The sequence below is a fragment of the Nesoenas mayeri genome, assembly GCF_963082525.1.
Source record: "Nesoenas mayeri genome assembly, chromosome: 16".
NCBI lineage: Eukaryota > Metazoa > Chordata > Aves > Columbiformes > Columbidae > Nesoenas > Nesoenas mayeri.
Genome location: NC_137562.1, coordinates 11,967,187 through 11,992,778, shown reverse-complemented (window position 1 = coordinate 11,992,778; position 25,592 = coordinate 11,967,187). Strand labels below are relative to the sequence as shown.

Below are 25,592 nucleotides of genomic sequence, written 5' to 3'. Positions count from 1 at the left end.
TCAGCCCCCATGGGCTCCATGGACCCCTCTGTTCTCACAGGTGCCCTATCCCACCCTCCCACGTGGCAGATATACTCAGCAGCTCCGGCCTTTCACAACAGATGTTCAAGGGGCTGAAAAGTGCTTGAAGATTTTTCTTTTAATTAAAGGAGCTCTGCAGACATGCGATATTCATATATATTTCCCCCTATTTTTTAATTTATTGCTACATCAGCTATTAAAAAAAAAAAAAGGCAGAAAGAAGAAAGTAAGGGAGCTGCCACAAGCTGAGCGCCTTTTGGGATGAGTCACTGCAGTACTGAAATGGCTGCTGGCTTCAGAATCACCCTGCCTCTGCGATTTGCTTCCAGACTGCAGAAGAGACCACTGCACGAGATGTCACCCCCTGTCCCCGCATGGAGGATTTGCCATGTGGTTATTGACATAGTCCCCCCCTCGGGGCTTCTGTGGGAAGAGACCGTCCTTCCCCATGAGAGGAAGATGGGGGGAGACATGAAAGGAAGAGATGGTGAGGCATTTCCAGCTGACCTGATTTTCTGCCTGTTCATGTCTCCACTTCACTGCCAGTTAGTTCAGGAGTGGAGGTGGCGGCGCAGGGCTGGCCCATGCTCTGGGGAGCTGCACCCTCCCACCATGGCTGCAAACGCAGCTGCACCGAGTAAGTGTCCTTGTACCTCAATTTGCTGGGAAAGAACCTTAAAACAGGAATGTCCCTTTTCTGCCACTGCTTGCCAGTGGCAGTGCGAAGTCAGGCCAACAGTCTCTGGTGTGCTAATGGGAGAGTCAGGCCTTTTGCATCTGAGTTTGTGCAGCAAAGGGAAAATTCACCTTGGGTACCATTGATGCTGCAGCCAAGTCCCCTCTGAAGGATGTTGTGATGCCAGCACAAGCATAAATGGGGCATCTGCAGCTTGGGAGGTGAACTTTGCTCTCCTGCAGCTGCTTCCAGACGGGTCTTTGAGCTGCAGCAGGAGCCGTGGAGGTGTCTCCCCTCCCTGTGTCCCCAGCCCCTTCCCAGAGTGACCCCCCCAGCCTGTGGACATTAGGGGCAGAGCCCCAGCAGCTCCCTGAATCACTTCCCACTCCCACTTCAGCTCCTCCACACAGCTTAGGGAATGCTCAGCAAACCTCCCAGTGCTAGGAGAGGTGGTTTTTGGGGGGGACAAGGCTCAGGTCTCCCCTGCGGTGCATAAACGAGGCTCTGGTGCAGAGATGAAGTGCTGGACGGAGTGGGTGCCTTTGCAGTGTGATGTGCGGCACCTTCCTGGAAAAATGGCTGGCTGAGAAATATTTTCAGACGTGAAAAGAAAATTCACCCTGATCACCGTATGTCAGCGACAGGCAGAGAAAATCCCACGCAGAAGCCAGCCCTCCTCCCACCCCGTGGGCTGCACCCCACTGGGGCTCAGCACCTGCTGTGAGCTGGGCTTGCAAGTGCCTGGAGCAGACAAAGCTGGGCATGTTTATCTTGCAGCTTCCTGGGATGCTCAGCCATCCCTAATTGCCATAAAAATAAATGCTTTTCACTTCATATCACAGAACAGAGGAATTTCCCTCAGGTTTTTTTTTTTCCTCCTCTTTTTTTTTCTTTTCTGAGGCCTCCCTCAAAGTCATCCCTTCCCCCTCCCTGCGCTGCCTCCTTCCCATCTAAACAAGCACACGGCACACACAGTCTGACACACCACACACATGGAAACACACTGATGGCCCCGCAGCGGCGAGCGCTGCCTGGCACAGGGATGGGGCTGGCAGCACAGGCGGCCGCGGGAGGCAGGCGTGCGGGCAGGGGGAAGGATGCTCACCACCAAAAAGAGCTCTCAGCCAGCCACATGCAAACCTGGAGGATGGTGAGCACCTGCAGGCTCCAGCCCCTTGGGCTGGAATCAGCGAGCCGAGGGATCCGGTGCAGAGGGTGGTGTGAAGTCTCGCCCTGTGTGAGCTGCCTGTCTGGCACAGCCGCTCTGTGCTGGCTGCTTGAGCAATGAGGCATTGCTGTGCAGACATACAGCCCTTGCCGTCACCTCAGGAAGGTCTACCATCCTTTTTTTCCTGTTTCTCTGCTCTGGCAGTTGACTTCTGGGGAAACTGGTGCACTTGCAGCGGTCCCAAGGCCACATGGGGATGGCCCTGGGTGGCAGTGACAGCTTGCTGACCTGAAACACGGTGTGTATCGTGCCCGGGACTCTCCGCCTTTGGCCACAAACCGACAAGCTTTTAAAGAGACAGTGGGAAGCTCAACAAGCCAGGGCAGCTCTTCCCTGGGGGACCGTCCCGGTGCCCTGCGCAGCCCTGGTCACAAGGAGGAAGATGGAGCTGTATTACATGGAGGGAGACTGCAAGGGCAGAGCTGCATCATCTGCCCGGTGCAGGGCAACATGGCTGCTGGGGCCCTGAACAGCACAGGACAGCACGCTGCACCCCACACAGGTCCGGGGGCTCAGCCCCCCAAGGGCAGCACTCGCTGCTTGGGCAGCTTTGCAAAGACCTGGGGTAACAAGGGTTGGACGAAGCCCGTACCCCATTGCAGCACCCACCAGCCGTCCCGCAGGCTCGCCCAGCTGCTAAAGGCATTTCCAACAGGTAAGGTGGGCAGAGTAGGGGCACCTATACCTGTCCTAGGGTTCCTGTCCCGCTGCCATCCCGGCTTGTCCCCCAAGGAAACCACCTGCCTTGCACAGGAGCTGCACCGACCCGCCAGCCGGTTTTATTAAAATCTGCTCCCCCGTGTTGTGATCCCGCTGGGCTCCCCCCGGCATCCCCAGCCCTCTCCCCTGCACAAAGCCCGGGGAACGCCCCAGGGTACCGGGCGGGGGGACGGACGCATCGCTCCGCTCTGCTCCGGCCCCATCGCAGCCGCCGGGGACCGGCCTCGCCTCCCCGCTCCCATCGCGCGGCTGCGGGCAGACCGGAGGGCGGCACCCGGGAGGGGCGGCGGGCGGGACCCCCCTCCGGCCCCGCGGAGCTTCTGCCGCCGCCGCCGGCCCCGCAGGGCTCCGCGGCTCCGCGCCGGGCGCGCACGCTGCGGCGGGGGCGGCGCCGAGGCAGGTGAGCGGCGGGGCCGGGCTCTGGCACCCGGGGTGCGGCGGGGACCCGGGGCACCGGCACCCAGAGCGCTGCGGGCACCGGCATCGCGAGGCGGGGACTCGGGCAGCGGCATCTCGGGGTGCTGCAGGCACCGGCATCCCGGGGACCCGGGGCACTGGCATCACGGGGCGCGGCGAGGACCGTGGGATCGGCAAAGCAGAGAACAGCAGGGAACGGGGCGCCGGCATCCCGGGAAGCCGGGGTACCGGCATCCCCGGACATTGCAGGGATCAGCACCCTGGGGCGCGGCAGGCACCGGGGCACCGGCATCCCCGGGTGAGAGGTCAACCGGAGCAGCGGCATGCGGGGGTGAGCAGGGATGCGGGTAGCGGCACATCGGGGTGAGCGGGGAAGCGAGGTACCGACATCCCGGGATGAGCAGGGAGCCACCGTGCCAGCAGCCACATCCCGGGGTGCTGTTGGGACCCGGGGCACAGGGATACTCCTCCCGGTCCCTCAGGAGGGGGGTGTAGGAAAATCCCTCTCCCCGAAGCCTTCCTCCCGCGGGGGCTGCATCTCCTCCTCTTCCCCAGGGTGCAGGGCAGGGCACGGGGGTTCCCTCCGGAGAGCTTCGCAGCCACAGCGTGGGACCCGGGAGCAGAGGCTGGCACAGGGCAGGTCATCATCTGCAGCAGGCGCTGGGCTGCCTGCTCGTAGCAGAGACCCGAGCTATGGGTAATCATCCCCTCCTGCACCCCGAAGAGAGCAGGGAGTCCCCCTGTCATCTGCATCCCCAGCCCCGGGCATTTCGGTGGGCTCTCAGCACACAGCAGCAGCTGATGCTCTGCCTGCAGGGAGCAGCCAGCAGTGGAATCCCTCCTCTGTGCTCCCCCCGGCCCGTCTGGCGAACACCCCCCACCGCCAAGGGAAGGCTTTGATCCTGAGCATCATCAGGCCGATGGGTGCAGGGATGCTTGCAGCGATGGGGACAGGGCTCTGCAGGGACGCTTCTGGGTGACCAGAAAGCAGGTGTCTCCCCAGTCCTGCTCCAGCACATCACTGATGGGGACACCATTCTGCAGGAGCTAGAAGGTCACCCAGCCACATTCCCCGTGCCAGGTCCCTGTTGGGGACCCCCAGCCCTACCCCATCCCCACAGGCAAACCACACAGCATTTCCTCAGCTGTTTGCAGCCACCACCCCTGTGCACCTGGGACGTGCAGGGTCACAAGCCCAGGGTGACAGAGCATTTAGGACTGGGCTACAGGCAAAGGATGAAGGGTTTCCTCCTTCTCTGTGTGTTTCTAATGGCTCCTTTGAGACAAGCCACACGACTCCCCGCTGGGAAAACTCGCTGAGCTGTAAGTACAGGGCTTTTTATTTGGACTGTTAATCTAAATCCATTGTACCTGGTTGGAAAAGCCCCTGTGTGCAATACTCCCTGCACTTGCTGCATCCTCACTTGAATGTCTATTAGCAGCTTCCTTCCCACTCCCCTGGGTCCCCTCCGCCAGTTCGAATAAACATACATAACTTCCATTTGAAAGCCTTTAAGCAAAAAATACGTTGTCAAGGGAAACTCTTCTAACATTTCTTACAGATATGCTTGATCTGGTTTTATATTTTTTACTGTCATAAATTCATATGTCAGAGGTTTTTTTTCACCACAAGATACATATTCATTTGAACGCCCAACACCCAGCTCACACTGGGCTTCTGTAATTCTGATGATTGTCTCATTAAAATAGCTTACAACGTATTTCAAAATCTATCAAAAAGAGACTGGCTTTATCTGTTCTATTTTTCCAACAATTTATGGAAATTTTGGGTTAACTAAAGGGAAAATTTTGCAAATTCATCTTATTCCAGACAGAGACATTTGTATTCTCTGTCAATTCCACTTCAAACCAGAAAGACACCCCACCCTCCCCAGTTAAGCTTCTGTTTCCCAGCAGATACCCCAGCAAATGTGAGACAGGCTCATGCTTTGATGAGCCAACAGGGGAGATCAGGCCAGGTCTTAGTTCAAACCTCACCTTTATTCTAAAGCTGAGCTTAGCTAGTCATTAAACGAGTGGGGAAAACAGTTATAAAACTATTAATTGCTGCTTCAGATTCCTAGATGAAAGCTGTATGAGGGCAGAAGTAATTGGCTCTATTCAGAAGCAAACATCAGAAAGGAGCATCTCAGACAGTTCATGACCCTTCTCCTCACTCTGCTTCCTGCACAGGAGGGATTCCCCAGGGTACAAAGGCTTGCGGGGTCCCCACACCCACTTTTTTTTTGGGGGGTGGTGCTGAGAGGGTGGTGGGAGCTCCCTCCCCACTCTCAGGGTTTGGCACATCTTACCCAGAGCCACAGCCACATGCTGGGGATGGTCCTGCTGAGCTGCAGCATCCCTTTGGGCTTGTCCCACTGTCCCAGTAGCCACCTGCGCTGCCCTGTGCCCCCCCAGCCCCCAAACCACCTCACCTTTGATGTTGGTGACACTTGGCCTGGCCTCCCAGAGCAGATGCTGCACAGGGAGGGTGCAGAGAGAGGCTGAGGATGGGGGTGGGATGAGCTGGATCCCACAGACCCACCCCCATGGCCCCTGTGTGTGTGTTTGTAGCCTGAACGCACGAGCATCCTTCTGGAAAGAACCTGGATTAGTCATCCCCACCCCACAGATGGGCTGTGTGTGATGTCTTCCCTAGAAAAGCTAATCTATCACAGAAATTCCAATTTATCTCAGAAAAGGAGGGTTTACACTCCCTTTTCTCTCTTGCTTTTATCTTAAGCATTAAAAAAATGATACTTTTTTTTTTTCCTCCCCTTTGGAAGGCAAGACAGTGAGTCCATTAAGCTCTGAGGCTCATCACAAGCCAGTTTTCTCCTCCAGACGTGGTGTAATGGGAAGCGCTGGCTCTGTGGTGCAAAGCCTATGTCTTTAAGGAGCCCTGGCTGGGAGATGCAGTGGAGTTAGCAGGTGCCTTTGCCAGGCTACTTCACACAAATCTGGCATTTGCTGCACCCACGGCCTTGCTCAGCTTAAAAACATCCCTCTGGGGCTTATTTCTAACCACCACTCTAGTACCAGCCCCCCTCTAGCTCTGCTCTGACCTCCAGATTTAGATGCGAAAACGTTCCCAAGGTCCCTCCTGGTCCGATAAACCTTTTAACGCTGCGTTTCTCAGACAAGGGAAAACACGCCGAGCTTTGGTGTTTGTCCCATAAACCCCAAGAGATGTCAGCAAGCAACACAGGGCTGGGATGCAAAGGTGTCTGCAGGGGAACTGGGATTCCCCAGGACAAAGGGGACCCGCCTCGTGTCGCTGACCTGCCCTTGGCCCTCGGTGGCTGCTGTGGGACCGGACTGTCCTGTGTAGGGTCTGGTGGCACCTGCAGCCTTTTCCCTCGGCTCCTGCTGCCTGTCTGTGGCCCCTGTCCCTGGGTTACCCAAAAGTTTGAAAACTTCAGTGGGTGGCACAAGACGGAGAAGGTGGGAGATTTTTCTAATAGCAGCTGGCTGGTGAAAACCAGGGAGGGAAGGCTCTGAGGCGGGAGACAGCCCAGCCTGGAGGTCACAGATTCCTCAGCGAGCGCTGCAGCAAAAGCATCAGCGGCTGTAGAAGTTGTGTCAGTACCAGCAATGACCCTGGAAGTGTGGACAGAGCTCAGGAGCAAGTCACACTTCATAGTGGGATTTTTCCTAAGTAGCTAATGTATGGGGACAAATATAATTCCTCAATCAAGAGGACAAATCCAGTGTCCTTTCTGAGGACACCCAACACCCTGTGCCAGGAGTGGGGGGACTGTGTGGCTTGATGCACCCCCAGGTGTTTTGATGAATAAGGTACATTGACATGCCTGATTTCCAGGTGACACAGAAACATCACAAACCTTTCTATTTGCCTTTTTATTCTAAGCTTCTGCTCAAGATGGGTTGAAGGTGCGGGAATGCTTCTATTTGTTAAACGCTTTAACTGCTGCTCATTAGAAAATGGAATTTCTGCTGGGTGGAAAAGCTCAGCTCCCTGAAACACAATAGAAATCAAAACTTTGTTTTTTATTTCCCTACCAACACAGAGATTTTAAACTCAGAGTCGTCCGTCATTCTGAATAATGGTTTTGTTATGTTTCAATATATAAAAATAATATTAATATTTTACATGACAGAGCACACAAGAGGAAACAAAGCAGGCAGATTGTTTTGACACTTCTTTGACTGAAATTCTCCCTAAAACCTTTGCGAAAACACTTGGATTTTGTCAAAACTGCCTTTGCTGTTGGGCAGATTGCACCATCTAAGCACTTTTCAAGCAGGTCTAATTAGCAACGTAGGTAGCTGGGCTACAAAGCTCTTGGGCAGAATCACTGCATCTGTTTTGTCCATGAGGGAGGCTCTTTGGGGTGTAAATCCTCTCTTCAGTGGCTAATTACCTGTCAGAACAAGGAAAGCCCCAAGGATGAGCTGCTGGAGGGGCAGTAAGCTGCCTTCCTCAGGTCTTTCATGATCTGCAAAGGGAGAAACTTTAAGAGGTAAAAAAAAAGATAAGGAAAAGTTTCACCTGGAAAAATCACGAGCTTTTTTTCTTTTCCTTCCATCCTGGCAAAGCCAAAAGCTGCTTCTTTCCCCTCCTCTCTCCTTGGTTCTCACTTTTCAAAATGCAAACATCCCCGCTCCCTCCCCAGGGTGCTTCTGCCCCCCCACCTCACCCAGGAGCACCCGGATCAGGGGGAGCCCCGTGTCCCCTCCAGCCCCTCTGTGTCTCGCCCGCAGGTGGAACCAGCTCCTGCTCTGCTGATCATGGTCAACAAGACCTTTAATTACTGGGGCCCAGGTTTTGAGGAGGACGTTATCAACATCAACGTGGGGGGTCTGAGAAGGCGGCTCAGCTCCAGCGCCCTCTCCAAGTTCCCCGACACCCGGCTGGGACGCCTGCTCTTCTGCGACTCGGAGGAGTCCATCCTCCAGCTCTGCGATGACTACGACGTGAGCGCCAGGGAGTTCTACTTTGACCGAAACCCCGGCTTCTTCCTCTACGTGCTCCACTTCTACCAGACGGGGAAGCTGCACGTCATGGAGGAGCTGTGCGTTTTCTCCTTCTGCCAGGAGATCGAGTATTGGGGCATCAATGAGTTCTTCCTGGACTCCTGCTGCAGCTACCGCTACCACGAGCGCAAACTGGAGAGCCGGCACCACAACTGGGATGAGGAGAGCGAGGTCAGCAGCGTGGACACGTCCCCTGATGAGATCTCCGACATCAACCACGACCTGCTGCACTACAGCACGCTGCGCTGCGGCAACGTGCGCAAACGCCTCTGGCTCACCATGGAGAACCCCGGCTACTCCATCCCCAGCAAACTCTTCAGCTTCGTGTCCATCAGCGTGGTGCTGGTTTCCATAGCCACCATGTGCATCCACAGCATGCCTGAGTACCAAGAGGTAGATGAGAATGGCAACGTGCTCGACGAACCTGTCCTGCACAAGCTGGAGTATTTCTGCATCTCCTGGTTCACCTTCGAAGTGTCTTCCCGCCTGCTGCTCTCTCCCAACCCCAGGAAGTTCTTCAAGCACCCGCTGAACCTGATTGACATTGTCTCGGTGTTGCCCTTCTACTTCACCCTCTTGGTGGACGTGACCATGGGCAGTGACTCTGAGCTGGGCAACCTGGGCAAGGTCGTGCAGGTGTTTCGGCTCATGAGGATATTCCGGGTGCTGAAGCTGGCTCGGCACTCCACTGGACTGAGGTCGCTGGGGGCCACCTTGAAGGTAAACTGGTTCTGTATCTCCATATCTACTCCTGTAGTCTCTGGGTGAGAAGGAAACCTCTGGCACAGCCGGGGGATGCAGAAATTCCCATTCCCAATGAGCTACGAGCTCTGGGTGGTGCGTGGAGAGTGTCCTTGGGGTGGTAAGCTGGGCTGTTGGTTTGTGTGCCTGCTAAAGCAACCAAGTGTCAGGAGCACTGCACAAGTCTTCTCTGTAAGGCAAACAGCAGTTCACCCTATTGCTTGCAGACTTTGCTTCATGCAGAACTGGTGCATCCAGGGACTTGGCCACCCCTTCCCCACCATGGTGTGCAAGCCCCATTGCACGGTGTTGGAATGGACTCAGCCATGCACAGGTGGATGGTGATGATGTCCCACCAGAAGTGGTCAGTGCCAAGCAGGGCTGTGAGTGACCTGCTGAGCAGGGACCAGGCCAGCCAGCAGCTGCTGGGTATGGCAGCTTGGAGCTGCTCCTGTCCCCAGTCGGGGAGAAGCAGGAGCCTCCTAAGGACATGCTGGCAGCTGGCCAGAGGTGACTCCAACCCTTGGTGTCTGCCCATCTAGGCAGACATAGAGATCCTGGTCCAGCTGAGCTGACACTTGCATCCTCCATGATGTGATGAGTTTGGGACTGGCACATAGTTAACCACAGGTGGCACAAAGCAGTAGTAGAAAAACAAAAGGTTAACTGCAGGAACTGGGACAACCAGCCCAAGGCAGAGTTCCTGTCCCCTGCAGAGCCTGGGCTACCAGCAGCCACCCTTCAGGGTGCTGGAAAATCTCAGGGCAAGCAAGGTGTGCAGGGCTGGGGGAAGCCGGCCCCAGGACCTCATGGTCCTCCAGGGGATGAGGATACTGCGGAGCCAGCCAATGACCAGGGTTCAGGCATGACAAGAGGTGGCATCCCTGCAGATTTGGTGAGAGGATGTCCTCATCCTTCATGGCGTGCCCCAAGGCTGTGTCTCTCCTCCCCATCCCCAGCCTCCTTAGACAGACCAAGATCAGCTGTGACGAAAGCCAAAGCATGAAGCCATCAGGAAATCCTCACCAGCCCGGTGCTGTGGTCCAGAGCTCCACCAATGCAGCGTGGCTGCGCAGCATGGACCAGCCATGGTCCCCCACGCAGCTCAGCTCTCCCCCACCGTCCCTCCCTCCTCCATCCCCCTGCTGCTGAGGGCCATGTGCGCAAATTTGGGGAGGGTGAAACTGTCCCCTCACCTCCCGCGCTTACGCAGAAAATCCAGCCTGATGCATAAGCAAATTAAACTCAGCCTTTAATGGTCTCTGATCCTTGGCGACCACATCAAGAGAAATCCTAAAGCGGATCCTCGAGCCTGCCAAGATGCAGAGTGACACACACTCCTCATGTCGAACCAGGCACAGGGCTTGTGCTGAGCACAGGGAGGGGATCACCAGGACAAACATCTCCTCTCCTCGTGGGACAACCTCTGGTCCCCACATTTAAACCAGAAGATTGTTTTTCAAGCGCTGCTCATGAAATATCCTTGTATTTTTTTCCTCCTTCAGACAAAGGCTATGCCAAATGGCCAAAGAAAGCAATCTTAATAACAGTTTGAAATTCAACCAAAGGGATGCTTTCCTCCCACGCGGTGCCTGGCAGGGGCCAGAGCCGCAGCTCCTGGTGCTGCTCCCTCTGAAGGGCCATCGCAAGGATGGAGTGGACACAGCCGCGGCTGGGGACACCCTGTTTGTCACTGCTGCAGCTGTGGCGAGGCCAGCAGGTGTCCTGGCATTGGCAGGACTCAGCTGCCAGGTTGGAGCCATCGCCATGGGTAAGCCCTGGAGAAAAGCAACCCCGAGTGTGGCTGGGGATGAGCAGCAGGAAAGGTCTTCTGCCAGCTTCTGCTGTGAAGCAGGACCAGCCCAGCACTAGTTCTGCAAAGCCCACAGAGCATCAGAATATGCAGAGGGGGAAAATTCCCGGCATCCTCAAAGGCTGCTGAAAGCAGAGCTCAGTGAGGATTGTTTGAAATGAAGACACTGAAGTGTTACCTGCACCATACTTACTGCTGCACACTCACCTTGGAGGAGCAATTAGCAAGTGACAGACCCATGTAGCGTTGCTTGCAAAATTTAAGTCAAGTTGTACACATGGGAAGGGCTCTCTGATCCCTTTCTGTGCTCCATTTCATCATGAACAACACATTGCAGCAAAGCAGGGACTGACGGGCTCATCTGCATGTTATTAAGCAGCAGACAAGACCCGGGGAGCCGGCAGCATCCCGGCTCCAGCCTCTGCCGAGCCGCTGATTCACTGAGTGACGCGCTGGAAAGTGCCGCTTCCCGGGGACTCCGGAGCCAGCTGTAAATGGGGATGAGCGAAGACACAAATCTGACGCAACCACTTGGCATTGTGATTTACCGGGCACATAAATTACAACGTCTTGTTAATCATAATTTACTTCCTATTGCAAGAGCATAAAGCAGCAGCAGAGGAGTAAAGGCTGTTAACAGCCAGGAAGTGGGAGCGATGGCTCTGGCAAGCCAAGTAATTGTTCCCCTGCCACAAAAGTGCTAGTAGAGGGATTTCTGCCTTTTGCGCATCATAAACCCTTAACGGTCTTCAGATTACTTGGGGCCTGATCCAGGCTCTTTTTAGCTTGAGGAGAGGCTTCCCACACATCCCTGCCCTTCCTCCCTGCCATGCACAACATCCGTTACCGTTATTGCAGCTCCCCGGGTGCAGGTTTGGTGTCTGTCTCCCACTGGCATCCAATGGCGTTAGGCACTGAGTAATTTAGGCATCTGCAGGGATCTGCAGGAGTGGCTGTCTGTCTCTTGAGGGGCCTAAATACACAAATAGGTTGGAAAAGCTGGAGTGCACATCCCCAGACTGCAGATGCATCACCCTGCTGTGGTTACTGCAGGCCATCTCCGTGCTCCATCCTCACGCTAGTATCTCTAGCCAGGCTCAAACTGGGCTCTTCCATTTCATTTGTCTTCTGCTGTACTGCAGGAAATACATGCATTCAGCAGGGGAATGAGCCCATGGCTGTCCCAAGGACAGACAGACCTCCTGCCAAGGCAGCAACCCAAAGAGAGCTGAGCAAACCACACCTTTTGAGGATAGAAGGCTGCAAATAGGTGGCAGCTGGTGCCTGAGAATCAGCTGGGAGATTCCTGGAGCCTCCCTTGTGCCACAAGCCCTGACCCTGCTTGTAAATTTAAGCAGTAGGACCCTCCAACACATCCCAGGGCCATAACTGATACTCTTTAAAAATGCATAAGGTTATTCATCTCTGCTGCTCCCTAGCTGGGACGTACAGATGTGCTGCTGAGCTCCAGCCAGGAGTGAGCCTTTCATGGCCAAGTGATGAAACATCCTTGAAATGTGGTGGCTCTGAGCTGTTTGTCCTTCCCAAGGAGCTCCTTCGAGCTGCTATAGGGCATTTGCAGTCTGAGGCGACAGTGGAGGAGGACATTATTTGCCCTCGGTATTACTGGCACTAGCTGAGCAGCTTTTGCCAGCAGTCTAAGCAAAGTCTTCTCCCTCCCTGCCGTGAATCCACCTCCTTTATGTCTCATCCTGACCGTGGAAGCTCTTTTCCCACGTCTTCTGCTATTTGCTTTGCTCAAATGTTGTTTTGTTTAGTCATTATGTGGTTTCCAGTTAAGCATTTTCTGGCTATTAGGAGATGGAAAAAAAAACCCCAGGATCAGAGCTCTGCCTTCCTTTCCCCAAAAGACAAAGAACAAGGTGGCAGAGCAGTGGGCAGAAACATTCAAGAAATTTGCTTGTGACAATCCAAAAGCGAGTAGATCAGCCGTGTTGACAGGAGGGCAGTGGCTTTGGCGGGTGCTTACCCTGGCCCTGCCACAAAATGGGGGCTCTGTGGCCCCCTCCCAGCCCCCTGACCACCGCTCTGCTTTGCTTTCCAGCACAGCTACCGCGAGGTGGGGATCCTGCTGCTCTACCTGGCCGTGGGGGTCTCTGTCTTCTCCGGCGTGGCTTACACCGCTGAGAAGGAGGAAGACGTCGGCTTCGACACCATCCCGGCGTGCTGGTGGTGGGGCACGGTCAGCATGACCACCGTGGGCTATGGTGATGTGGTGCCTGTCACCGTGGCGGGCAAGCTGGCCGCCTCGGGCTGCATCCTGGGAGGCATCCTGGTCGTGGCGCTTCCCATCACCATCATCTTCAACAAATTCTCCCACTTCTACCGCAAGCAGAAGGCGCTGGAGGCGGCCGTGAGGAACAGCGGGAAGAAGGACCCTGAGGACGTGGAAAGCATCTCCAGCTGCGACCGAGACTCGGAGGCTCTGAGTGAGACCTCTCTGGGCAGGGGCAGCCCCGACCGCCGCGGTCTGACCCACAGCTCCCACCCCACACCCTGAACCCCCGCGCCGCAGCACCGGGGCACGCACGGGACCCACTTGCTCACTGCAAGCACGGCACGGCTGTTGCACCGGGACACGGCGGAGCAGCCAGGCTCTCCCCATTGTGCACTGTGCCTGGCATCCCCCCTGCCCTGCGGAGGACAGGAGGGCTTGGAGGAGATGCCCAGTGGGTATCAGCTGCTTCCAGCTACAGGATACAGCAGCTGGGTCCACCCAGACGTGTCTCAACCCTCACTCAGTGACAGCCCTGCTCCCCCGAGGCTGCGGCTCTGGTCATACCCCTGTCAAAAAGAACTACAGGTGACCCCTGATCAGGCACTGCCCTGTGAAAGGGGATTTTTCTCTGCCAGAGGTTTAGTGCTGTTGAGGGTGAGGCAGCCCCTGGGCAGGCTGGCTGTCCCTGTGGGTCCTGTGCCAGATCGGCATCAACTCCCGCCCCAGCCTTGTCCTACCCCCAGCTGGAAACAGCCTCAAAAGGCTCAGCAGCCCTGCTGGCCATGGCGGGAAGGGGGTTGGAAATGAGTCTGTATGGGAGGAGAGATGGTGTCCAGCTCAAGTGAGCCCCACTGCCCCCAGCCCCTGAGGAGGCATTGACTGCACCTCACCTTCCTTCCATCACAACCGGGGTTCACCTGCTCCCCTGCGCTGCCATCGCTGGGAGTCCCGGGGGCTGGGGCTGTGCTGGGAGCCGTGGCATGGCCGGGAGCGCTGTCCAGGGACACCCGCCGGGGATGAGCAGCCAAAAGGGACACTGTGCTCTGAGCCAGGAGCAGCCTGAGGAGATCGAGCTTGGGGAACCAAGGGCCACCCCCGGTGGGGTCTCCCCCGCAAGCTCATCACTCCATGGGGCTCCCATGCTGTGGGACATTTGTTTCAGAGGAGTGGCTGTTCTCTGTGGGTGCTGGCACCCAAACCCCAGGGCAGAGGGGAGACAGAGACCCTGCCAAGAGCTGTCAGGGAGCAGATGTGGGGGGACACTCCTGGGCACGGAGAAGTTGCCTCTGCCATTGCCGTATGCTCGTGATTTCCACTGTGGAAGAGCTGACAGGAAGCCCAGGGGCTGCAGCAGCCTGTGTTGGGGTGGAGGTGACCAAAGACAGCCGGGTTCGGCACGTGCCCGGTCCCCTCTCACAGCCCCCAGCCTGGCTTCACTCTGCTGCCTCGTCCCGCCCTGCCATGGGGCCTGGCAGGGGCAGGAGGGGACACAGCGCCCTGGCGTCACCTGTGTCCCCTCAGGGAGCCCAGCTCCCTGGGTGCCGTTGCACCCACCTTCCCTCTGCAGTGAGGAGCACCCCTATGGCCCGGGACAGCTGGGACATGGGGGACCTTGCACAGCTCCTCGTCACCACCACATCTGAGCACCTCACAGCCGGGCAGGGGGGTCTGACCAAGAGCTGGGATCCCTTCCCATCCGGACCCCCCACCTGGCTGAGCACATTTGGGGCTGCTCCCAGCACAGCATTAATTCCCTGTGGAGTTTTTCCTCGACCCCCAGTTCTCTGTTTGGAAACGGTGCAGCTCCTTTGTGCACAGAGGAAAACACCCAGCAATGCCTGTGCACCCTGCAGTTACCTAATCGGCTCGAAAATGTGTTGATAGCTGCAGGATGGCCTCAGACACCTGGGTCGGGGTGTTTGCCACCGGTTGTCCTGGCTGCCTTTGGGCACAGCAGCAGCTGCCGGTGCTGGCTCTGCCCGGACCCATCTGCTGATCGCGGGGAAGAAAAGAGACATCAACGCCAGCGCAGGTCCAGCCTTTCAGAACCCAGGGAGCAGCGGTGTGGGATGGGAGAGTGCTCACGCTCCTGGCGTCACCAAGTCTTCCAGTATCGACGGTTTGCGGTCTCTGCGCTCATCCTTGCTGCGAGCTGGGCCTGCTGGGCTGCCCGGCTGCCCCGCCAGCTCCCGCTGCGCTGTTACTTGAATAACGGAAGGAGTTTCCCCTTCTCTCCATAAATATTCCAGTAGCAAAATGTATTAAAATGTGAAGACTAAATTACATATATTAATTAAAAAGCATTATGCAAATAATTATTAAAAGAGCATGTAAATTAATTTTCTATCTATGCATGGGATGCATACTGTATATTTTATTAAAGACCTAAGTGACCCGCTTTGGACGCTGGTTTTCTGTTCGGTGGGGCTGTGCTCCTGCAGCCACTGCCCGAGCCGGGCTGGGTCAGGGGCTCGGTGTGAGCACCCCCATTAGCAGCTATTTCCCCTGACACTACTCTTGTTTTAAGAAACAAACTTTAGCTCCAGGCTCATGGGTCACGTTTCAGACTAAACGTAGAAAAGGCTCCATTTTAAATGAAAATATAGCAGGTGTTTGTTGTTTAACTTGGTTAAACAATATTTTAAGCTCACCTTTGCCAGCAGAAGGCTGGAGGACATGTGTGCATGCTCCCTGTTGGCTTCCCAGACGTTTTGCTGACGGCTGTTAGCAAGGGCAGGGGAGCAGTGCCTGGGGTGGAGAGGGGACACTGCCCATTGCAGCTCTGGAGACTCCAGAGGAGCTGGTCCCTAACACCAACAGCTGTGTTCATCCCATTCATCCCTGCTACTTCCATTAGCTCCAAGTATTAAAGCCAGGGGGCTTGAAGACCACTCTGACAAATTCAGGCTAGCTTGTGCAGGCCAGTAGCTGCTTAAGCTGCGCTTAAATCCCATCTCCTGGCATGGAGAACGTCCCCTGGGCTTTAGCGGCCCTACTCACGTCCTTCCTCGCTGCAAAGGCAAAACTCAAGACCAGCTTCCAGCACCCAGGCTGCGAACTGCCCGTGATAGGGACTGTGCTCATTAGCAGATGAGAGCTAGCACTAATTAAGCTACATCATCACAGGCTGCCTCTGGCCAGCACTGCTTGTAGCCTTCGGAAAGTTCGGTAGCCTGTTGGGAGGTCTAGAAGAGCCCTGAGGCGCTGCCTAAGGAAACACCTCTGCACCTGCGGGGGGTTTAAGCCCCTGAGCAGGGGCTGAGCACACAAGGAGCCACATCCTGAGCCAGCCTTGGTGAGTATGGCACCAGTTTTCCATCCAGAGAGGAGGTGTCCCCCGCCAGCACGTCCAGCTTGAAGCGGGTGGTTATCTTTGCAAGCTGGCTCTCCTGTGTTTCAGAGAGTGTAGTTTGTGCTCTGATGCTGCCCGGGATTTATCCTCCTATAACCTGAAGGCAGCACAAGAGGCTGAGCTCATTCTGATGCTGTAAGTGGCCTCTCTGATGCTCTGAGATGACCAGGGTGTCTCTGGGCTGCTCACTGCAGGGGGCTGGGTGGGGAGGGCAGGACGAACTGCTGCTCTCCCTGCACGGAGTGCATTCCTCTGCTAGATGTGATAGGAGGGGAGGAATAAAAATAGAGTTTACTCTTTATTCCTTCGATAGTTTTCCATTAAAAAAACCCCACATGCTGCTAATCTTTCTGAGGCAAAAGCTCCCCTAACGTGGCGTTAAAAGCAAGGCAGCCCCTCTGCAAACAGCAGCTGCCCTCGGAGCGGGGCCGGCGTGCCCAAGCTCCAGGCTGGGCTTTGGGAAAGCCACAAAAGACGTTTTCTTTTTTTAGCCTCCTGCTCTCCGTGAAGACACCGGGATTTGCGTGGCTATGAGTAACTGCGCTGGGAAAATCCTCCCACTGCTGTGCAGCTCGAGCTCTGCAGAGCCGGGAACTGGGTGCAGGAAGGTGCCCAGCACCAGGAGTGGGTGATCACAGCCCACGTTCGCCTCAGCAAGACGCTTCTGCGCAGCCATGGGTTGCCAGGACTGGTTTAACTTGCTGTTTCTAAGGCAAGTAGGAAATTCTTGTACTTTTGCTAATCCCTAATCAGTTTTCCCAAGAGTGACTGCATTTTCATTGGGTACAGTGGGTAAATCAATTAAGCACTTTATCAGGCTCTTTCTACAAAAGCTGCTCTCCACACACAAAATGATTGATGAAAGAGTGACTCTTGCCTCCAGGGAACGATGATTAAGGAGTGACCTTATTAAGCTATTTCATGCAGCGGGGAATTAGACAACTCTGCTCCACAAAGTAAACTTCATTACTTTTATTTAAAACTTCCAAGTTTCAAGAACCACAATGACCCTGAGCAGGGTCTGTGCCCTGGGCTGGTTATGGGAAAACCAGGAGACGCTGCAGAGCTGGGTCAGTGGGAAGAACAGGCTCCTCGGGAGCAGCGTGTCTGGGGTCTCTCCTGCTCGTTGGCTCCTGCAGCCCAGCTGATCTCGGTTCAGGGAGTCACAAACCAGAGCTGACTGCTTGAGCAGGTGCCTGTTCAATCAGCATTCCGTGTAATTCCTGTATTTGCTGAACTACGTATGAAAACTGGTAAAGGCAAACGGTGCAGTCATTTATTATCTTTAATAAAATTAAAATACCTTGTCCTGGTAGTATGAAAACCCCCAGGTCTGTATATACTCATGGGTTTGCTTTAGTCTTTATCTGAACCATAGCTATTAACTTAGTTGTAAAAGCCATATAAACTCAAGGCTTTCATTCGAAGCATTTGAGATAGCTAAATAAATAGCTTTGAAAGGGTGGAATTAAGTTAACCAAATATGCCTAGACAGGTCACACAACTTCAGGAGAACAAAACACAGGTCAGGTGTGCGGGGAAGCAAAGCACCAGCAGGGCACGGTCACCACCAGCCGGGGAAAAACACCCCATACCGTCGTTTCATGATCATCCCCTCTACAGTCAATGAGTGATGGTCCAGAGCTTGTGAGCTTCTCGGGGTGAGGAAAGGCTGCCCCACAGCTCAGCCATCTGCTGATGGTGCAGAGGTACGAGTATATATATATGTATATATATATGTATATTTTCTGCTGCTGCAGCCACCCCGGATGGGATTCAGAGACTCTGGGCTCTCTCCACATCCAGCACTGTATCGATTTTAACGGCAACAAGGTAGAGGGGAGCAGAACAGACTGTGCTTCATAGATGGAATTGAATTGTTTAAAAGTTTTTTGAACAACTTGGCTGTCTTCCTGGACTCTTAAATTAAAGGACAATTAAGTCATTTCCAGTCTGGAAAGAGCTGATGGGTGTTTTCCTGGTTTGACTCTTTAAAATTTTGCCAGAGTGATTAATGCAGTGAAAAACTGTCAACTCTGAAGTCAGGGCTGTCAGCCAACACTCAAAGAATTTATCTCAGCACATGCCCAGGCTCTTCTGGCCTGTGGACAGGAGGAAATGGGACAGAATGAGGGTGTAGGGAAGAGGAGCTGGGCATAAAGGACACTAGCACAGCAACATCTGTACCTTAGTGCTGACAGTCACTACGGGAGAAGAAAAACTGCTCGTGCTGCAGCTTCATGGGAACCTGACATCTCCCCCACAGTGGGGAAGAACCTGGCTGAACATCAGCACCAGCTACTGCTCAGTTGTTGGTTTCTTTAAGTCAGATGCAATTCATATTTATGTGGCTGCTGTGCTGGGAACACAACTCTCCCTCCATGCTGGGCTCCACAATACCCCAGTAACGCTGCTGAGAACACGCAAGAGCTCCAGGCTTTCCCAGTTACTAGAAATGCCTGCAGTGTCCTTCCCTTTGATTTCCACGCTCCTCCCGAACATTCAGAAGCTCAGATCTATTTTGTCTCTTGCACGATTGCTAACCAAAGCTGACTCCTGAATGAATTCTGTCTCTGCCTCGGTTAGTCATCCCTTCAGGACAGATTTAGTAACTGCTCAGGGAAACCATGTAGAAGCCAACAGTTCACCCGTGGAAGGCGGCACCCACTCACTGTCAGCTTCAGCTTTTTCCGAGCTAGAAAGCTGAAAGTGCAGCAAGTCAGCCAGAATTAGGCGAGCGAGCCTCTAGCCTCACCTGCTGTGTAGGAAGGTGGATAAATTGATATGTACCCAGTCTCAAACCTGATTGCAACTGCTGCAGTGTGAAATACCAGAGCAGAGCGAGATGTACAGCACAGTCACCTCCCCATCTGCCGGAGCAGCCCGCAGGGCAAACGAACCTCCTGGGTGATTGCAGCTCCAGCAAGAGCTGCCAACGCTCCCTGGTGTGGGGAAACTGCCTGGAAACCGCCTGGGCTTCACCGCGTCCTCCTGAACGGCCTGGGCTTCACTGCGTCCTCCTGAATGGCCTGGGCTTCTCCATGTCCTCCTGAACGGCCTGGGCTTCTCCATGTCCTCCTGAATGGCGTGGGCTTCACCATGTCCTCCTCAACGGCCTGGGCTTCTCCATGTCCTCCTGAACCACCTCAGAGAACACGGAGCTGCCCCTGAGCTGCAGCAACTCTCCGCAAGCTGCAAAATGAGTAACATTTTAAGGCTAAAGAACCACCTGTTCAAAAACGTATTTGACATGTTTACTGCTTGTGTTTATTAAAGCTCGCATGTTCCTCCAGAGTTTTGCATAATGTTTCTTGACTAAGCGCATGTCACGTTAAAACTTGTCCTGATAAGCAATAGTACACCAGAGTATTTTAATGCATAAATGAGTCGTGACACTGATGCTTTCACGTAAGGACAGTTTATTTGCCCCTTTGAACAAGTAAGGCAAGATAATTGAGAAAGATCAAACAAAATCTCCTGTATCAAACTCAGAGGAATGCAATAAAAGTTACTATTTCATACATATACAAACTAATGACCCAATGCTATTATATACAAACAGCCAGATCTTACAAAATAGCATTTCAAGTCAGCACTTTATGCCAGTGTTGCTAATTTCTTTGTTACAAAAAAGTTAAAGCTACAAACTTCACATTTTTAAGTCTCACATGACTGACGTCATCAGGATCTCTGAGTTTCAGCAGAACAGATAAGGGTTTGTCCAGAACACTTTCAGCAATGCGGGTGGACCCGAGGAGCACACAAATGCAGCTTCACCATTAAGCAAGCTTTTTGCTTAAAAACGTGGTCAAACAGCTTTCCTCTATGGCACATGAGCAGGTGCTGTGCTCCCAGCTCTACACAGGAACCGGACAAGGAATTATTTTCCCTAACAGATTGAAAACCAGTGAAGGAGAAAATAATTCCTCTGCATTAGCGCTCCAAGTGCAAGAAACATAATTAAGTCTCAGCCACTGCAAGCATTTAAGAAATGTCCAGAGACAGTTAAGCCATTGGACCAGTTTTACTTATTTTGGTTCACTTGCTGTATTTTAAGACAATCACATCAGCAAAGCAGAGTATTTCAAGAGTGCTTACATTCACTTACAGCAGTTACAGGTTGCATATTCTGTAAAGAGACACCACCCTGGGGTGTTTCACTTAAAATGTGGGTTTTCTAATGCCCTCCGATCACTAGAAAGTCACCTACACAGTGCAGAGGTAAAACTACTCCCGGCAGGATCTGCTCACTCCACAACCCACGAGCAGCGCAGTGTTTGCCATGTCACAGCCATGTCTGTCACACCAGGTGTCGGGCCACATCCAGCCCAGGGACCACTACAGGATCCAGGACTCGACCACAGAACCGCCTCCTGAGTTGTGGGAGTTTCTTTGATGCAAAGGACGCTCACTAACATTGCCCACAATAAATGCACGTTTAGGGCAAAACGTATTGCACAGATTTCAGACGAGCCCCGATGTTCATACAACCCTTCTCTAGACCTCATTAGAATCCAGACTAAGGGATTTTAATCCATTAACAACAACGACAAAACTTTTAATTACTTGGTTTTTCTAATTCAAGACTTTCCCAACACGTGAGGCTGTCAGATGGCTGGTTATCCTGGGCTGTGCTCTGACTTCCGCACACTAATCCACTGCCGCTGCCTCCCTTTTCCCAGCGGGACAGCTGGTTTGGTGATGTCCCACATGCACTGGTATCGAACCCAGACAAACCGATGCAACCAGATCTGCAGAGGGGGTAGGGATGGCTTGGTTCCTTTCCCAGCAATGGAGTTCACTTGTTAACAGTGGCCAAGCGTCAGCTCCAAGGGGAAATCACAGCCTACGGAGGCGTGAAATGAACACTTCACCTCTCTACCAGCATTCAGTTCAGGAGACACTGCTATTCAGTTTAATCATGGAGGTGATGTACCAAGGCCTATTTCAGAAGAACGACATGGAAACTGTTCCCTGTATCAGAGTAAAATAAAAACAAATGGGCAGAAACACGTGCTCTATCCAAAGCTTTCATCATACGCTAGATATAACTAAAACTACGTAACTCTGCCGTCCCAGCCCGTGGGGCAGAGGCAACACTTGGTCTCTGCCCCACAACTGGGCTCTTTGCTTCTTCTGTTTGACTCTCCACTCCACCGGTGTGAGTTCATTGCACCGTCCTCACAGCGATTGTACACGCTGGGGCATTTGCCTCGATTGAGCTCTGCAGGGCAGGAATGGCAGGGGAATGTAAAGAAAGAACACAAGAGCATCCAGAGGAACCGGGAGAGACTGAATCTCTTCCAGTAGGACATCGGTAATTGTCTTCTCATACACATCAATTCCACCTTTGCTTCACCACCATAAATGCACATCTGTGCTACTTCATCAAAGACTTTACTTTCAGTTCAACTTTTCTGATGTGCCAATCCTTGCAGAAATGTGAAGGATTGTGAAATTAAGTTTTTTTCAAGCATCCAAAGATCTGAAATGAAGCCTATAAAATACTTCACAAACTGTGGAGGTTATTTTAAGTCCCTTCACATGCAGCAGAAGTACCTAATTCCTGAGAGAGGTTCACACAACTTCCACCCATTCAAATCCTGCTGCCTTCTCCCAGCACTCCATCGTCAGCAGGTTCTCCCTGAAGGAGATTCCCAAACAGATGGACAAAGGGGAATCAGACCATTGGTTGGCTTTTGGTTTTAAGTAAGTGTGGATTTTAAGTTGCAGAATGTAATTTCTGATGGAGGCACAACATGCTTTATCTACTCGTATTCATTCACAAAGAACACAAAAAGAGGACAAAACTGAGGTTTTGAAGAAACCACATTTGCTTAAAGCACACAGTGTAAGGCATGGGGCTTATTACAGGCTTTTTAAAAGATGAGATTTAAGTTTCTTTCAAAAGGCTGGAACGGTTTGTACATGTTCTTACCTGCTATCTTCAGTGACCTAAAACTCATCAGTACCGTAACAGTAGAAAGAAACAGTTACCAGCTTCGAACTGAGTCTGTGCATTCACAAAGAAGAACAAAACACATAAAAGATGCAGCCGTTAAATAGCACAATCCATATTAACTTACAACAAAATGGGACTACTGAAAGTTCAGTTGAAAAGAGAGTAAGCCAGCTTTCACCAGTCTATTTCTACCTGTTCCTCTGATTTAAAAACAATGCCCCTAAAAACAGTAACAAAACTCCTTCGGAATAATGTTTTAAATATATGTCTAACATTAAAACATACCATCAGGATTTTCCACTTAACGGCATTCCTGAGTTCACAAAGGTGCTGTGGAAAAATAAATGAGCAGAAGTATTGCCCTCTATTTTGCTAGCATATTTCAATAGAAATCAATCTGTTTAGTAGTCATAAAAGCAAGGAGCTGATTGTTTGAGGATGGAAGAATATTCTGCTGGTGGCTCAGAAGTTCTGCTGCCGGCGCTTCTTGGCTTCGATGGCGTCGAGGATCGGCTGCCGCTTGGACTGGTACTTCTGGCGGATTTCTTCAATCTCCTGCTCCATCATGGGGTCCAGGGCTGAGAGCCTCCTCTGCAGCTCGTCCACACTCCAAGTCTTCAGCTAGCAGGGAGACAAAGAACAGACATGGGCATCAGTACAGCCACCAGCCACACGACTACAGGGATTTTGCTGCCCATCTGACGGTCACAAGGCGTCTGCTGGCAGGAGAAGGTGGAAACGTTCTGCTCAGGCTGCTGCTCTCAATGAGACCGGCGTGACGCACAGGACACCGGGCTGCTTGCGCTCATTTCACCGATACAGCACATGCTCTATTTAGGGACAGTGTGAGTGTAGAAATCAACCAGCAAAACGCTTCCTTTACTGAGTTGTTTTTCTAACATTTCATTTTGCAGGCTCAGGGACAGAAATACTGTATTGAGATGGAGCAGAAGTGAAGTGCTGTCCCCCAGCCCTTTCCTTGCAACTAAACTTCATCTGCTCAGTGACAAAGGGACACAGATAGGAACAGAGAGAAAACAAATACTTATGTACAATCAGGTTGAACCTCAGTCGTGGTGAGGAATTCAGACTCCTAGTTGGAAATCCCAGCACACACACAACAGGTCGCTTTAGGTCAGCCTCACACTGATATAATATGCAAGTACAATTTGTATTTTACTGTACACGCGAAGATGTCAGGCTAGTCTGGACAAGCTTCCCTTCACGGAATTCCCTGTCTGCATGCCCTTTGTTTAATTGCTTCTCTGGTGCGTGCCAGTTTGCTCAAAACTGGCACAGAGAAGTTTTATTCTGTGATTGGAGATGCCAAGCGTGGCCTGGGACAGCCTAGGTTGTCCATTGCTACACTCTTAACATAAAATATTAATATTATAACCTAAGGAACATATAGGATTTTAGGATAATGTTAAAAAATATGGACACTTCAAGTGCTTCAAAGGTTCACCTAAGCACTGGTCCCTTTTCCATCCGAGACCAAGCGACCCCAGGAGACACTTCTGCAGCCGCCGCAGCAGGACAGGAATGGCTATTGGCACCACCTGCTATGGATACTAAAAACATGCGAGTCCATTTTTAGACTTTCAAGCAATGTCATAACTGAGTGACTTATCTTTATTACATCAGTTAGACGCAAGCGATGCTGCTGTCCTGGTTTAGCTGTTAATTAGTCAGATATTGTGGTTATTCTTCAAGCCATTTCTGAAGCAAAACACACAGCGAAACGCTTGCTGCCTGTTATAAGGCAACAACTGAATTACTGGCTGTTTAATGGCAGTTGTATAGTTCGCGTCAGTTCTTAAAGTGTATGTGAACACTAAAATGAGGAAACCGTGATCCTTCTTCCTGAGGTGGACACATACCAGTTCCCAAACCACAAAGTCATCTGTTAGCCGACTTCTCACAAGCTCTTTTGAAATTCTTTAGCATATTCTGCAAAATAAGGTATTTCCTAGTTTCAGTTACCAGATCACCAATCCACTTTAATAATCCAAGCACAAGCGAAACAAAACCTTTTCAGCAAGGGTATACCGTCCTTCTGCCTCTCCCATTAGCCAGCTGTTCATTAAAAAGACAAAGCACTTCCTCCACCAAGATATACATTATTTACACACATTAATGCAACTTTACCAGACAGGAGTTTAAGTTGATGCATGGCACCGGTTGCCTTTTCACACTAGCTTATTATGAAGCAGGTAATTATTCAACATTCCTCTTCCTCACAGCCCAGCAAATTGAACAGTCAAATAAAAATGCAAAAAGGAAGAAAACATTAATTCAAGTACTGAACACATATACTGAGCAGCTATATCATCTCAAATGGCTGTCAGCTCTCACAGAGTCCCCAGCGCAAGGCGAGAGTTTTGAAGAGATTTAAACCACCTCACTCACACTTAAGCCAACTATTAGGTGTCAGAAATGGGCCTGGGGCTGCAATCTTCCATGGGTGCCCATGGAGCCTTCTCCATCATCCTCCCAAACTGCTGGGTGCTGCCTACAGCCAGACACAAATGGTCAGAGTCGGAAACAAAGGGCAGAGCTGATTTACAGCAACGTTGTCTCCAAAACCAAGAAGGTGGCAGTAAATGAAAATGCTGCGCTTTGGGTCTTCTTGAACATGATCTAGCACTGTGGGACATCCTCCGTGGATACCGACACACACAGCCTCTCTGCTAAGGGGGATGTAATGGCTTTGGGACCATGTGTTTGTCAGGACAAATGGTATGGAAGATGCTTGGAGTACAGATAAGTCTGGAGTGGGCAAAAGCCAACAGATAGATATTAATGCGAACAAGCTGGGAAGTGGTCACCTGTATGCATGCATGATGCAGAACATAGATCAAAGTAGCTACTTAAGGAGAATGATCACGGGTTAAACAGAATGAGGATGGTGGGAGAAAGACAAGTTGACACAGTGCAAAAGTCTAAGAGGACAGAAACATCCTGCGCGCAATGCTGTGTGCGGTGAGGATGAACTAATTACAGAGTGTTCATCTGCAATAACATCAGTGTGACTTTGAATGACAAGCTGCTCCTAAAAGAGGCTGAGAAACCAAAGGGCAAGTCTAGTAAAAGGTCCAGAACGTGACTGCTCAGCACAGATGAGCAGATGAGAGACTGACAGGCAATGATTGCTAACGAAGGCAGGTGAGCGCCCACGCAGAGCCCTCTGCTCCCACGGGGCTTCAGGCCGGTGACAACACCGGCCCGGGGACCTGGGCTGGGTTATCACACAGCTCGTCCTTCCACTTGCACATACATCTTTAAAGAAAAGAAAAATAAATAGAACTGTTTCAAATGTGCTGGCCTCCATTTCACTTTGCTGCGTGGCATTTCACTGTGAGCCAATGCCACAGACGGACTCTCTCTCAGAAATGAAGCTTTTAAACTCGAGCATTTCTATCCCC

At 52.3% G+C, this 25,592-nt stretch overlaps 2 protein-coding genes across 4 annotated transcripts in view; one reads left to right on the top strand and one right to left on the bottom strand.

The window, feature by feature from the left end:
- Window positions 1-3,434: 3,434 nt before the first annotated feature.
- Window positions 3,435-13,135, top strand: KCNS1 (potassium voltage-gated channel modifier subfamily S member 1; the record flags this gene model as incomplete). Its single annotated transcript, XM_080354789.1, has 3 exons — window positions 3,435-3,458; window positions 7,788-8,780; window positions 12,680-13,135. The coding sequence occupies exons 2-3, from the start codon at window positions 7,815-7,817 to the stop codon at window positions 13,133-13,135; spliced, it is 1,422 nt and encodes a 473-aa protein (XP_080210915.1). The 5' UTR covers window positions 3,435-3,458; window positions 7,788-7,814.
- A 6,142-nt stretch (window positions 13,136-19,277) lies between these two features.
- Window positions 19,278-25,592, bottom strand: part of STK4 (serine/threonine kinase 4) — a 42,315-nt gene continuing 36,000 nt past the window's right edge. For 2 of the 3 annotated variants that reach the window (XM_080354763.1, XM_080354764.1), the window contains one exon: window positions 19,614-22,788. In XM_080354763.1, coding sequence (XP_080210889.1) covers window positions 22,630-22,788 — 159 coding nt within the window. In that variant the 3' untranslated portion in view covers window positions 19,614-22,629. Of the gene's footprint in view, window positions 19,398-19,613; window positions 22,789-25,592 lie in introns of those variants that run through there. The other variant, XR_013922917.1, reaches the window with a different exon arrangement.